Here is a 16038-nt window from a genome sequence, read left to right on the forward strand (position 1 = left end):
TGCCAGGACACCAAAGGGGCACCCTAGCATGGGCCACTTATAACAACAACAACAACAACAAAAAAAAAAGTAAAACACCTCCCAAGTCCATAGCTCCCTTCCCTTGGGTGCTGAGCCCCCAAATCCTCCCCCCAACAAAACCCACGCCCACAACTCTACACCTTACCATACCACTTTGGCTAAAGGGGGGCCACCTAGATGTGGGTTCAGTAGGTTTTGGCGGCGGTTTGGAGCTGCTCCCTTTACCAGGCAGAAGTTTAAGAGGCAGGGGGGGGGATGGGCCTGGGTCAACCCTGCCTGAAGTCCACTGCACCCAGCTAAAAACTGCTCCAGGGACCTACATACTGCTGTGATGGAACTGGGTATGATCATTTGAGGGCTGGCATACAGGCTGGAAAAAAGTGTTTTAAAGGTCTTTTTTTTTGTGGGTGGGAGTGGGGGTAGTGACCACGTGGGGAGTCAGGGGAGGTCATCCCCGATCCCTCCGGTGGCAATCTGGTAACTTAGGGCACTTTTTTTGGGAATGTTCGTGGAAAAAAAAAAAAGGTCAAAAAAGTGACCTAAATTCCCTCTAAAAACGCCCATTTTTTTCGATTATCGGCTGAAGTGCCCATCTCTCCTCGGCAGATAACCACGCCCCAGTCCCGCCTTCACCACGCCTCTGAACGCCCCGTCAACTTTGGCCATTTCTGTGACGGAGTGCAGTTGAAGGCGCACAAATCGGCTTTCGATTATCCGATTGGGCGCCTTTGCGAGATGGGCGCCCATCTCCCGATTTGGGTCGAAATATGGGCGCCCATCACTTTCGAAAATAAGGCGGATAGTAACTAGGAGATGATGGCAGAAAAAGACCTGCACGGTCCATCCAGTCTGCCCAACAAGATAACTCTTATGTGCTACTTTACCTTGATTTGTATCTGCTATTTTCAGGGCAAAGACCGTAGAAGTCTGCCCCGCACTAACACCGCTCACCAACCACCAGCCCCGCCTCCCACACTGGCTCTGCCACCCAAGCTCGGTTAAGCTTCTGAAGATCCATTCCTTCTGAACAGGATTCCTTTATGTTTATCCAATGCATGTTTGAATTCCGTTACCGTTTTCATCTCCACCATCTCCCACGGGAGAGCCATTCCAAGTATCCACCACTCTCTCCGTGAAAAAAATACTTCCTGACAGTTTCTTAGAGTCTGCCCCACCTCAATCTCATTTTATGTCCTCTAGTTCTAACCGCCTTCCCATCTACGGAAAAGGTTCATTTGCGGATTAATACCTTTCAAATTTTGAACGTCTGTACATATCAACACCCGTTTCTCCTTTTTCTCCGGGTATACATATGTTCAGGTCAGCAAGTCTTTCTCCATACGTCTTGTAACGCAAATCCCATACCATTCTTGTAGATTTTCTTGCAAACCGTTCAATTCTTTTTACATACTTAGCAAGATACGGCCTCCAAAACTGAACACAATACTCCAGGTGGGGCCTCACGTCCTTTCTTCTGCTGGTCACACCTCTCTCTATACAGTCTAGCAACCTTCTAGCTACGGCCACCGCCTTGTCACACTGTTTCGTTGCCTTCAGATCCTCAGATACTATCATCCCAAGATCCCTCTCCCCGTCCGTACATATCAGACTCTCACCGCCTAACACATGTCTCCCGTGGATTTCTACTCCCTAAGCGCCTCACTTTGCATTTCTTCGCATTGAATTTTAATTGTCAAACCTTAGACCATTCTTCTAGCTTCTGCAGATCCTTTTACGTTTTCCACTTCCTCCCGGGTGTCCACTCTGTTACAAATCTTAGTATCATCCGCAAAAAGGCAAACTTTACCTTCTAACCCTTCCGCAATGTCACTCACAAATATATTGAACAGAATCGGCCCCAGCACCGATCCCTGAGGCACTCCACTACTCACCTTTCCCTCAACCGAGCAAATTCCATTAATCACCGCACCTCTGGCGTCTGTCCGTCAACCAGTTCTAATCCAGTTCACCATGTTCGGGTTCTATCTTCAGCCTGTGCAAGTTTATTCAAGAGCTTTCTTGTGGGGAAACCATGTCAAAAGCTGTGCCTTGAAAATCTAAGTAGGATTACGGTCTATAGCAACGTCCCCTGATTAGCCATTCTCTGGTCACGGGAAGCCAAAGAATTCCAATGAGGATTCGTGTTGGCACGATTTACCTTTGGTAAAGGCCATGTTGTCTCTGACCTTGCACTTATTGCGCTTTCCAGGAAACTTCACTATCTGTTCCTTCAGCATCGCTTCCATTACTTTTGCCAATAAACCGATGTGAGGCTTACCGGCCTCTCTGTAGTTTCCAGAATCTAAATGGCAGATGATGTGTAATGTGAGGCAAGTACGAAAGTGATGCATGTGGGAAAGAGGAACAGCCCAAATTATAGTTGCGACTAGTAAAGAAGAGGCCCGTGTTCGACAGAAACGGGCGTTAGGGCAGAGGTTCCAGGGCACTACTCCCCACTCCTGTTCCCACCTCCCCATCCCCCCTCCCTCCCCTCTTCTCCCTCCCTCCCTCCTCCTCCCCCCTCTTCTCCCTCCCTCCTCATCCCCCCTCTTCTCCCTTGCTCTTCCCCTCCCGACTCCCTCCTCCTCCCCCTCTCGTCTCAGGACCCCCCACCCCTTCCCTCTCGTCTCTCTCTCTCATCTCAGGACCCCCCCCCCCATCCGCGCCCCCCCCCCCCCTCCGATTTCCGTTGTCCAGAGCTTCCCTCCCTGTGTGTCTGTGGCCTGCGAGTGCAAGGACGACGTGTGCTGTTTAAAACGTTTTACCACCTGCTCGGCTGCCAACACTGAAGTACAAGTACAGACAGGCTGTGGTTTCAGCTGTTCCTCTGGTCCCGCCCTCATTTCCTGTTTGTGGAAACTGAGAGCGATTGCCTGTGGTTGGTCCCTTCTCCTTCTGACGTTGCGTTTCTTTCCCTGGCAACTATAAAGAGTTCCCTCGAGGGCAGGGCAGTGATCGGGAGTGCGATTACGAACTCTATGAACAGTACACGGCTTCACTGCCACACTGCCATGGAGTCAGCTTCAGAACGTTGGAGGTGCTAATTATTATATTAGATAATGCAAGGTTCCACATTAGGAATCACTGACCAGGAAAGGGATTTAGGCGTCATCGTTGATGATACATTGAAACCCTCTGCTCAGTGTGCAGCAGCGGCTAAGAAAGCGAATAGAATGTTAGTAATTATTAGGAAAGGCATGTATTGATCCATGGTGCGACCGCACCTCAAATACTGTGTTCAATTCTGGTCACTGCATCTCAAAAAACATATAGTGGAATTAGAAAAGGAACAGAGAAGGGCGAAGAAAATGATAAAGGGGATGGGACGACTTCCCTAAGAGGAAAGGTTAAAGCAGCTAGGGCTCTTCAGCTTGGCGAAAAGACGGCCGAGGGGAGATATGATAGAGGTCTATAAAATAATGAGTGGAGTGGAACAGTTAGACTTAAATTGCTTGTTTACTCTTCCAAAAATACTAGGACTAGGGGGCACACAGTAAGCTACAAAGAAGTAAATTTAAAACGAATCGGAGAAAATATTTTTCTTCACTCAGTGTGTAATTAAACTCTGGAATTTGTTGCCAGAGAATGTAGTAAAAGCGGTTAGCTTAGCGGGTTTTAAAAAGGTTTGGATGGCTTCCTAAAGGAAAAGTCCATAGACCATTATTAAAATAGACTTGGTGTAAATCCACTGCTTATTTCTAGGATAAGCAGCATAAAATCTGTTATACTGTTTTGGGATCTTGCCAGATACTTGTAACCTGGATTGGCCACCGTTAGAAACAGGATGCTGGGTTTGATGGACTATCCGTCTGTCCCAGTATGGCAATACTTACATACTTTTCATTTTGGCTAGTCACAATTTAGGTCACCATCGGGCTCATTTTTGAAAGAGAAGGACATCCATCTTTCGACATAAATCGGAAGACGGACGTCCTTCTCCCAGGGAGGTCCAAATCGGTATAATCGAAGCTAGATTTAGGAAGTCTTCAAATGCACTCCGTCGCAAGGACGGCCAAAGTTCAAGGGGACGTGTCGGAGACGTAGCGAAGGAGGAATTTGGGCGTGCCTAACACTTGGACGTCCTTGACCCATAATCGAAAAAAACAAGGACGTCCCTGGACGAGCACTTGGACGTTTTCACCCGGAACTGTTTTCTTACGACTGAGGCACAAAAAGGTGCCCGAAATGACCAGATGACCACTGGAGGGAATCGGGGATCACCTCCCCTTACTGCCCCCCCCAGTGGTTCCCAACCCCCTCCCACTCTCAAAAAACATAGCCTCAAATGTCATATTCAGGTCCATGACAGCAGTATGCAGGTGTCCCTGGAGCACTTTTAGTGGGTGCAGTGCAGTTCAGAGAGGCGGACCCAGCTTCAGCCCCCCCCCCCCCCCCCACCTGTTACATTTGTGGAGGAAACAGAGAGCCCTCCAAAACCCACCACAAACCCACTGTACCCACATCTTGGCTATGGTAGTGGTGTACAGGTGTGGGTAGGGGTTTTTGGGGGGCTCTGTACACAAGGCAAGGGAGCTATGTTCCTGGGAGCATTTTATGAAGTCCACTGCAGTGTCCCCTAGCATGTCCGGTTGCTACCCTTGCATGTCAGGGGGACCAGTCCACCCCAAATGCTGGCTCCTCCCTCAACCAAATGGCTTGCATTTGGTCGTTTTAGACATGGACGTCTTTGGTTTCGAAAATGGCTGAAAATCAGAAACGTTCTTGTCTAGGGACATCCAAATCTAGGGATGGCGAAATTTAAGGATTTGGACGTCCCTGGCGATATTTTCAAAACGAAAGATGGACGTTCATCTTGTTTTGAAAATACGTGTTTTCCCGCCCCTGGATTTGGACACTTTGCAAGGAGATCCAAATCGCAATTTGGACGTCCCTTTCGAAAATGCCCCTCTACATGTCATTTTACAATAGTAATACTAGAATTATATATATAATTTTTCTTTCCATCTAGCAAAGGGGTGGGCAACCTTTATACATAAAGAGATGCACAAACACCAGTCCTATTCCTTAGCAGGCTGCAAATTTACATGATGTTGGAACCAGAAATGCACAGAGCTTCATAGACCACCTGTCATAATTAAGTAAAAATGTAACTTCAAAAAAAATCAAACTGCTGGAATGGCTATTCTGAAAATATTTGCAAAATACAGTATTTAAAAATCACCAAAACTCTGGTTAATGACAGTTTTTGTGTATACTTCCCATGGTTTCGTGGTCTACATAACATTCAATGGCAAGTCACAGGTTGCCCACTCCTGGTCTAGCAGAAGGAAACACATGAACATGGCTATACGACAAAGCAAATACTTATGTCCTTACCTGGCCTCTGACTGAGGGAACTACTTGTATTAATCCCAGACATTACAACAGGAATGGAGCCAAAAGAGGATCCTGACACTGAAGATGGTGAGGTTGTACAAAGATGAGGATGCAGTGTTGTTATCAGAACTGTTGAGGTGGGTGACTGAGGAAACTGGAAGCGTGATGGGTGGTGTAGTCACTGTAGTTTTGGGGAAAGAAATGGCTGCTAAGGGGTGCCTAGGATGGAAGATGTGGGACAGTACCGTTGTTTTGGTTGAGTCTGTAAATTGCCATAGGTGAAGTCACTGTGGCATGTGGAATTTGTACTGATTTCTTCTGATGATGCTGTAATGGCAATGCTGGGGGAGAGAAAGCACTTTCCTTTAGAGCTGGTTTGGCATTGGTAGCTATAACAGGGGGAGGTATCACATCACTGATGTTCCCCTAATGAAACTGGAGGGTTGACAGTAAAGACTGGTGAAGATAGAGTGGGTGATGATGTGCTCTCAGTGTAGAGGCTTCGATTGACGTGGTGGTGCTGGGAACTTGGGGCAGCAGAGAGGATGACACGGAAGTGACTACTACAAATTGTGCTGGATTGATGCTGTACTTCTGTGACCCCGACATAGGCTTTGGTGTGCTGAATCCAGGAACAGTCTGCTGCAGAGATCCAACTCTATTCATTACAAACTGTGTGAATGCACCATTAGAAGGCCAAGCAGCTGCAAGTAAAAATTCAAAGGTCAATAACATTTCAGTGGCTCTTCCCTCTACTGGGAGCTATTACTAAAAATAAAAAGAACTCAGTTGGCAGATTGCATAATCATGCAACATGAGGTTCAATTCTTTTTTTCCCATTTAAACATAGGACCACAATAACTAATAGGCAGAAACTGAGAATATGTAAACCTACATGATAGACAGTATACCACGGAGAAATTTGCCATTCTAGTTCACCATCTCTTGCCTTAAAATAGTTTTCCTCAAAAAAACAACATGCAACCAATCTACTTTTTCTTTATGATGTTAGGACTTGGCTCGTGGAAGTGGGAAAACAAAGTAGTAGGAAGGGCGACAAAAATGATAGCGGGGATGGGACAACTTCCCTATGAAGAAAGACTAAGGAGGCTAGGGCTTTTCAGCTTGGAGAAGAGATGGCTGAGGGGAGACGATAGAGGTATATAAAATAATGAGTGGAGTGGAATAGGTGGATGTGAAGCGTCTGTTCACGCTTCCCAAAATACTAGGACTAGGGGGCATGCGATGAAACTACAGTGTAGTAAATTTAAAACAAATTGGAGAAAATATTTCTTCACCCAACGCATAATTAAACTCTGGAATTCGTTGCCGGAGAACGTAGTGAAGGCGGTTAGCTTGGCAGAGTTTAAAAAGGGGTTGGACGGTTTCCTAAAGGACAAGTCCATAGACCGCTAGTAAATGGATTTGGGAAAAATCCACAATTTCGGGAATAACTTGTATAAAATGTTTGCACGTTTGGGAAGCTTGCCAGGTGCCCTTGACCTGGATTGGCCGCTGTCGGGCACAGGATGCTGGGCTCAATGGACTTGGTCTTTTCCCAGTATGGCATTCTTATGTACTTATGTAGGATCAACACCACATCTTAGTGCAAAGAATAGCAAGAACAACAACAACAAAAAAGCTTAGATGTTTATGCACATATTCACTACCCCTCCCCCCGGGGGGGGGGAGGAGGGAGAAACAGGTACAGGGTAAATAAAAATAAAGAAGACATCTATTCTCTTTCCCCTTCCCTGATAGCTAACCTCCACCCCCATGTCAAATGTATAATTTATCATTCAAATGACCTCCCCCCCACCATATATTCATAAAGGTTCCCAAACACTGATGATGTATTCCTGTGATTTGACTTGCATGGTAAATATCCTAAAGGCATACAGTTGCTTCTGTTAAAGTGGTACAACAGAATTTTTCCAGGGGATGCAATAGAGCATCTAACTGCCAGAAAGCCATAAACAACACATTTGCATTCATTCTGTTCCCATTCTTCTATTGGTATATTCAGTAGGCAAACCCACAAACTCCCTCCCACTGGTACCACTTTTGCAAATGCACTGGTGTCAAGTATGCGCACTATCGCTGTTCCTTAATGCAAACTCTGATCCAGTAGCAGCCCCTGCTGATCTCCTTGAACGCTCCTCAAGCTGTCCTGGACATCACCCTAAAACTCCCCCAATTCTACTCTACCCCATCCCCATGAAATACCTCCAACCTCTCAACTAAGAGTGTTCACACCTCTGGCACCACCATCTTTCAAAATGGTGGCCCCTAATCCCTAGTGGTGTGTTTCGATGCACTGATAGGGGTCAGATGCCACCATTTTGAAATATGATAGCATTGGAGAGAGAAGCAGTCAGGCATCACTACTGCTTTTAAAGCAGGGACTAGGCTGGCATCAGGGGAATGGGAAGATGTCCAGTGGGGGATCTAGGGGGAGAGATACAGGACTTGGGGGAGGGAGAGAAGGGAGGAGGAGAAATGTTGAACCTGATGAGGGAAAGGGAAGGAGGAGATACACTGGACATGATGGAGGGAGCAAAGGAAGTGAAGGGAGAGATGCTGGACCTATGCAGTGAGAGGGGGGAGGAGAGTTGCTGGACCTGTAAAGGGAAGCAAGTAGTAGGAGAGCTGTTGGACCAGACAGGGCAGGAAAGGAAGGGAGAAAGATGTTGGACCAGGTGCGGGTAGATGGGGTGGAGGGAGGGTTAGATGAGTGGGGTGGGGGGTGGGGGAGGGAGAATGAGATACTGAACCTGGTTGGGGGAAGGGGAGGAAGAGTGATTGAATAAGCCTAAGCAAGGGGGCAATTCAAGAGAGATTCTATTTGATGGGATGAATGTCACCTGGCATATACTGGTTGATGTTGTGACCCTGTGTGGAAAGATACTCCTTGGTTCTCTTTTCAGCAGTTTTGAACCCAAAGTGGCCCTAATTTTTAGTGAACAAAAATAGTGTATATTATAGCCATTCTAAAGAGACAGGTAGATATTAAGAGTTTAGCTGTGGCTCAGAAAATTTCTGGCCAATCTATATTCTCTTCCCCTAAATTTAGGTCCCTTTACCATTTGAGATGTGGATTATTTTTCTTGAGTTTTCAGATATACCACTTATTTTTTCCCCTTCGTATGTTTTCCAAAAAGCTCTTCAAATGGCAGCCTCTTATCCCCCTGCTTTTTCTCAAACTTATGCTCTCGATACAGTGCCTGACCTGCATGTAATATAGAAAATCACTACTATGCAATCCAATTTTTTCTTTCAACTCTTCTCCTTCCTTTACAAACTCCCCAAGCTTATATAGGCTTTACTCATCCTACCTTCTAAAGAGCCCACAAACTAAACGGGGCTCAATCTCCTTATTATATCTTAAGGATCTCACTGAGAAGTTATTTGACCTGTTAACCTATGCTTTACCGTCCACACTAGCAATGTAAGATATTTACATTATGGGTTCCCACCTATCAGCTTTCCCTTCAGAAGGGATGGGCAACTAGCTCAAATTTACCAAGGGCATAACTCCTACTGAATTGAAGCGTGTTTTGCAAAAATCCAATAAGTCCACTTAGGGACAAATTGAGATTTCTTCCGGACGTATTCTTTCAAACAGCTGTCCATTATCTACTTATTTCTGCTGAAAAACATGTCAAGGCCCTTGTACTAGCCATGGCAAAATTTTATCGTCTTTGGCTTTGTGCAAAATTCTTATAAGTTCACAGGTAGTAGTCCACAGGAAAAAACATAAAAAGTCTAATTTCTTACTATATCAATCACTTGCATGCACCATATTTAGAAGAGCTAATTTAGGTCAATTTAATTTTTAGTGATAGTTTTGTTAGTAATATGTTTGGGTCTATGGTTTATTAAGCCAGTGCACGCTAGCCATGCTGATCATTCAGCGTTGTGAGACAAAGCAATCCTTTATAATTTCAGGCATGATGGCTGTAAGTGAAAATGTTGAATTATCTTGTCAGAATACTAAAAAACTGAATGTGTGCTGACATGAACTGGAAACAAACTAACAAAAATTACACATGCGAAAGGGAGAGGAATTTGTGAATGGAAAAGGACAGACAATACCACAACGGTCTACTTGTCCCAACTGCGGTTGCAAGCTCCGCTGAATAAAAGGGTAAATGATCAAAGTAAACAAGAAATCATCTCAACTTAACAAATCGAGATTATGCAGCCCAGAATATGTATCTAAGAGGAATGGCAAACAAAATAGATGGCATCGACTCTGAAAACAATTCAATCTGTTCTCAACTAACCAAATACATGAAAATCACATTTAGTATAACAAAGCAACAAGGAAACCAAAAGTACATTTTGGTGCATAAGGAGAAGCAGCAGGCATAAAGCGAAGATACTTACCTGTAGCAAATATTCTCCGAGTACAGCAGGCTGATTGCTATCACATGTGGGTCGACGTCCGTGTCAACCCAGAAATTGGCAAATTTTTGCAAACAAAAAAGTAAAGTTTTCCCAGAGTCTTCTGGCTCGCGTGCATGCGCGGACTGATTTCCCGCCCGTTGTGTGAGCACGTCTCCTCAGTTAAATCCAAAAGCATAGAGAGAAATAACAACTCCAAAGGGGAGGTAGGCGGGTTTGTGAGAACAATCAGCCTGCTGTCCTCGGAGAATACCTGCTACAGGTAGGTATCTTCGCTTTCTCCGAGGACAAGCAGGCTGCTTGTTCTCACATGTGGGGTATCCCTAGCAACCAGGCTCACTCAAAACAATGAAACATTGGTCAATTGGGCCTCGCAACGGCAAAGACATAACATAGATTGACATGAAACTATAAACAACTAACTGAGAGTGCAGTCTGGAACAGAACAAAAATGGGTCTAGGGGGGTAGAGTTGGATCCTAAATACCGAACAGATTCTGCAGCACCGACTGCCCAAACTGACTGTCGCATCGGGTATCCTGCTGAAGGCAGTAGTGAGATGTGAATGTGTGGACTGATGACCACGTTGCAGCCTTGCAAATCTCCTCAATGGAGGCTGACTTTAAGTGAGCCACTGACGCAGCCATGGCTCTAATATTATGAGCCATGACATGGCCCTCTAGAGTCAGCCAGCTTGGGCATAAGTGAAGGAAATACAATCTGCTAGCCAATTGGAGATTGTGCGTTTCCGATGGGCGACGCCCCGTCTGTTGGGATTGAAAAGAAACAAATAACTGGGCAGCCTGTCTGAAGGGCTTTGTCCGCTCCATTTAAAAGGCCAATGCTCTCTTGCAGGCCAAGGTATGTAAACTGCTTTTGCCAGGGCGGGTATGAGGACGGGGAAAAATATGTTGGCAAGCGAATTGACTGGTTCAGATGGAACTCCGACACCACCTTCGGCAGGAACTTAGGTGCGTGCGGAGGACTACTCTGTTATGATGAAACTTGATAAAAGGTGCATGCACTACAAAGGCCTGAAGCTCACTAACCTACGAGCTGAAGTACAGCCACCAAGAAAATGACCTTCCATGTCAAGTACTTCAGATGGCAGGAATTCAGTGGCTCAAAAGGAGCTTTCATCAGCTGGGTGTTGAACGACGTTGAGATACCATGACACCGTGGAGGTTTGACAGGGGGTTTTGACAAAAGCAAACCTCTCATGAAGCGAACTAAGGCTGTCCAGGGATAGGCTTACCTTCTACACGACAATGATAAGCACTAATTCGGACTAAGGTGAACTCTTACGGAGTTGGTCTTGAGACCAGACTCTGATGTGCAGAAGGTATTCAAGCAGGGTCTGTGTAGGACAAGAATGAGGATCAGGGGCCTTGCTGTCACACCAGACAGCAACCTCCTCCATTTAAAAGAGTAAGACCTCTTCGTTGAATCTTTCCTGGAAGCAAGCAAGACACGGGAGACACCCTCTGAAAGACACAAGGAGGCGAATTCTAAGGTCTCAACATCCAGGCCGTGAGAGCCAGAGACTGGAGGTTGGGACGCAGAAGCGACCCCTCATTCTGGGTGATGAGGGTTGGAACACACTCCAATCTCCACAGTTCTTCAGAGGACAACTCCAGAAGAAAAGGGAACCAAATCTGACGCGGCCAGAAGGGTGCAATCAGGATCATGGTTCCGCAGTCTTGCTTGAGTTTCAGCAAAGTCCTCCCTACCAGAGGAATGGGAGGGTACACAAATAGAAGGCCTGTCCCACAATGCAGGAGAAAAGCATCTGACGCTAGTCTGTCGTGGGCCTGAAGCCTGGAACAGAACTGAGGGACCTTGTGATTGATCTGAATGGCAAAGGGATCCACGTTCAGTAACCACTCGTAAGGTTGCATTATCCTGCTCAACCTGTTGGCCAGACTGTTGTTTACGCCTGCCAGGTAGAGGCTTAGAGAAACATGCCGTGACGGCGAGACCAAAGCCGGTGCCCCCCTGCTTGTTGGTGTAATACATGGCAACCTGATTGTCTGTCTGAATCAATATAATTTGGTTGGACAGCCAATCTCTGAAAGCCTTTAGAACGTTCCAGATCACCCGCAATTCCAGGAGATTGATTTGAAGACCTTTTTCCTGAAAGGACCAGGCTCCTTTACTGTGAAGCCAATCTACATGAGCTCCCCACCCCAGGAGGGATGCATCTGTTGTCAGCACTTTTTGTGGCTGAGGAATTTGGAATGGACGTCCCAAGGACAAATTGGATCGAATCGTCCACCACTGAAGAGAATTGCAAAAGTCGGTGGACAGTTGGATTTCATCCTCTAGACTCCCTGCAGCTTGGTACCACTGGGAAGCTAGGGTCCATTGAGCCGATCTCATGTGTATGCGTGCCATGGGAGTCACATGAACTGTGGAGGCCATGTGGCCCAGAAGCCTCAACATCTGCCGAGCCATGACCTTTTGAAATGCTCGAGCTATGGACACCAGGGACAGGAAGTTGTCTGCCCTTGCCTCAGGAAGATAAGCTCGAACTGTCTTTGTGTTCAACAGGGCCCCAATGAATTCCAACTTTTGGACCGGAGTGAGATGGGACTTGGGGTAATTGATTACGAACCCCAGTAGTTCTAGCACCTGAATAGTCATTCGCATGGACTGATGAGCGCCTGCGTTCGAGGTGCTCTTCACCAGCCAATCATCGAGATAAGGGAACACATGTACTCCCAGTCTGCGCAGCGATGCTGCGACTACCGCTAGACACTTTGTGAACACTCTGGGTGCAGACGCCAGACCAAAAGGCACACAGTACTGAAAGTGCTGAGTTCACAGCCGCAATCAAAGATACTTCCTGTGATCTGGAAGTATCGAGATGTGTGTGTAAGCATCCTTTAAGTCCAGCGAGCATAGCCAATCGTTCTCATAAATCATGGGAAGAAGGGTGCCCAGGGAAACCAACCTGAACTTTTCACGAAATAGAAATTTGTTCAGGCCCCTTAGGTCTAGGATGGGATGCATCCCCCCTGTTTTCTTTTGCACAAGGACGTACCTGGAATAGAATCCAAGCCCTTCTTCCCCTGGTGGAATAGGTTCGACCACTTGGGCCTTTAAAAAAAACAGAGAGTTCCTCTGAAAGTAACCTGCTTGTGCTGGGGAACTATAAGATGAGCTCTCGGTGGGCAATTTGGAGGTTCGGATTCCAGATTGAGAGTTTATCCTAACAGGACTATTTGAAGAACCCACGGTCGAGGTTATTGAGAGGCCACCGTTCGGTGAAAAAGCCCGTCCCTTGCTTTTGCTGGGGAGCAGCAGGGGCCTTAGTCGCATGCTGCTGATGAGAACGAGCGCGCTGGGTTGAGCCTGGACAGGTTGCTGAGAAGCAGGAGTGTACCTACGCCCTAAGGGGCACTCCTCCCTCCAAAAAACCTCCTAGATGAGGAGGCAGTAGCAGAAGAAGCCCGGTGGGAGAGAGAATCCATAGCATCATTATGCTTCTTGATTTGATCAACTAGATCTGACAGAATGACCAGGTCAGAGACACACAGCCATGGGAGTCGGTGCATCACTATATCTTGAGCAGCTAATCTGGATGTCATGTCAAAAGTGTCAAAACTACCCCAGCCCAGGAACTTGCGACACACGCCTTTCTGCTGCCTGACCACCTGGCGAAAGGCTCGGCCAGCTCCATAGGGAGTGCGTCAACCAAGCTGTACAGTGATGTATCGAGTCCCGCAAGTGTACGCTCGTGAAGAGCTGGTATGACTGGATCTTGGCAGTGAGCATAGCAGCCTGATACGTTTTCCTCCCAAAGAATCAAGAGTCTTAGCTTCTCTGCCTGGGGGCGCCGAAGCATACTCTTTAGTACTCCTGGCTCTCTTGGGGGCGGAGTCCACCAACATGGAATTCTGGGGTAACTGAGACCTCATCAACCCAGGTACACCATGGATCCGATACTGGGATTCAGCTTTTTTCGGGGACCACCCAGAGGGGCTGACCAGTTTCGCATCAGCTGGCCGCGACGAAAAGAAAGGAAATAGAGAAAAAAAACTAAAGGGAAAACTACGGGAACCTTATTTTATTTTTTTTATCTTGAAGAAAAAACAAAAAAAATCGCGAACAAGGTAGACTCTTCCTGGGCCTGAGAGGAGCAGAAAACTAACGCTGCCGCACCTCAACGCGGAGAAAGAAAAACTGAGAAGTGCTCACGCGACGGGCGGGAAATCAGTCCATACATTCGCGCCAGAAGACTCTGGCAAAACTTTACTTTTTTGCTTGCAAAAATTTGCCGATTCCTGGGCCGACGCGGATGTTGACCCACATGTGAGAACAAGCAGCCTGCTTGTCCTCGGTGAATGGGAGATTATGATTCAAACATTTAGCAAGCTTTAATAAAGTATAAAAAGATAACTCAATGACAAGAGACCAATGTATTTCACTGGAAAAAAAAAAAAGATATTTAGGATATACTAGAAGGGTTGGTAGATACTTTTACTGAATGGGTGGTAGATACTTAGAATAACCTATTACCAAAGTTAGCAGTTAACAAAATCATAACAAATGTAAGCATGCTTGAACAGACAGAGAGTGATGTTAAAAGCAGGGTATAGCAGATAATATGATAAAATTAATGGGGGTACATGGGTGTTGGAGTAAACATGGATATGTACATGCTCAACTGCTTGGAACTTGTAGAGGGCCGATAAAGAGAAGAAAACAGATTTGAACAAAAATGGTGGTTTGTGCTGCATCAATCTTCCAAGATCAACCAACATTCAGCTACAGAAATGGCTTGGTATATTCGCAGATATAACTAGGGAGATGTGACAAGTTTCCTGCTACTAAAATCTTATTTGTCTACTGATGATTTTAGGTCAGTATTGCAAGCACTTATAATTAGTAAGGCAAACTATTGCAACTCTCGTTTATCGTGTTTTCAAAATCAACTTTAAAAGCTTTACAACTTGTTTAGAATTCAGCAGCTCAGTTATCAAGTGGTGCTAAAAGACATTATCACCTCACTTTATTTGTCACTGTTACACTGGCTTCCAATAAGCTGGAGAATTCAAAAGGCAAAAGAGGTTATTTGCTGTCTTCATAATCAAGAATCTTTTATTTTTCTGTATGTTAGCCTTACTAGGCATCAGTGGATTGCATCATGTGGAACAAGTACAATATGCCATTCCTGTTGTTTCTTCTAAGCGCAGTTAAGTCTAAGGCATGATCTTCTATTAAGAGGATCTATTTAATTGATTGCTGCTCTCACACTAACTATATTGAAACCATTACAGGGAATAGACCAGTTTGTAAATTGGGTTCAAGATGTTCACAAGGAACGTCTCAATTTACGTTATATTCCCATTGATTATAGCTTATTCCTCCGATTGTTCTCTTGTATCTGTGCCATGCTCATTTGAATAATGTTAGATCTGTAGAGAATAAGCTTCTGTTGCTCTGTGATATCAATGAGGCCTCCAATTTGGGATTCTTTTCTTTAATTAACAGATGTAAATAGTCCAGAACTACTTCACCTAGTTCCTCAGGTTATAGCGTTTTGCATTCTCCAGACTGAACAGAGGGGTGGTGGTCCAGGCAATTATTTATAAAAGTTTTTTTCATCTAAGTTATCTGATTCTGCTATTTTGCCAGGGTTTGGATATTATGTTTGCAGATTTCAGGAAGGCTGGTCCATCCTAGAGGATCAATAGGACTATTATTAATATATCACCGCCAGGCTCTAGGGCTCAGTTCAGGATACTATTTATGAACTCTTTTTTATGCTATGCAATGTAATAGGCTAGTTATTTTGGGTGATTTAAACCTATCTTTACAGCAGAATTCTGATCTCTGTATTACTCTAAGGTCATGCTCTAGACTTTTTGATTTCTAACACATCCCAACTGATCTCTAATTTGGTATGGTCAGCTGTCCCTTGGACACCCCATTTTAAAGCTGATTTTAACTTTCGTATTTCTATGATACCTGTTTCTAAACCACAGACACAGACTACAACTGAACATCGCAGAAACTGACCCAATTATTCAAAAGCAAAGTTGGGACCAAATTATCATTTCCACCTTAGATGTTGTTGCCCTCCTAAAGTCTAGAGTAGTTCAATTTCTATATCGGCTACTTGGTTCCATGAATCTCTGAGAGTAATGAGACAAAACTGTAGACGTCTAGAGAGATGCTGGAGGAAAAGCAGGATATTGCTATCAGAAGTAAATGGAGAGATGCTTTGTTTCTGAAGCTAAAAAAGCCTATTATGCCAAAATCATTGGTT

At 45.4% G+C, this 16038-nt stretch overlaps 1 protein-coding gene across 1 annotated transcript in view; it reads right to left on the reverse strand.

Moving 5' to 3' along the window:
* The window catches only part of MGA (MAX dimerization protein MGA), an 801076-nt gene that overhangs the window by 330335 nt on the left and 454703 nt on the right, over positions 1 to 16038 (reverse strand). The window contains 6 exon segments of the mRNA XM_030215215.1: positions 5359 to 5497; positions 5499 to 5627; positions 5630 to 5700; positions 5703 to 5775; positions 5777 to 5845; positions 5848 to 6062. Coding sequence (XP_030071075.1) covers positions 5359 to 5497; positions 5499 to 5627; positions 5630 to 5700; positions 5703 to 5775; positions 5777 to 5845; positions 5848 to 6062 — 696 coding nt within the window.

The sequence above is a fragment of the Microcaecilia unicolor genome, chromosome 9 (assembly GCF_901765095.1).
Source record: "Microcaecilia unicolor chromosome 9, aMicUni1.1, whole genome shotgun sequence".
Classification (NCBI taxonomy): Eukaryota; Metazoa; Chordata; class Amphibia; order Gymnophiona; family Siphonopidae; genus Microcaecilia; species Microcaecilia unicolor.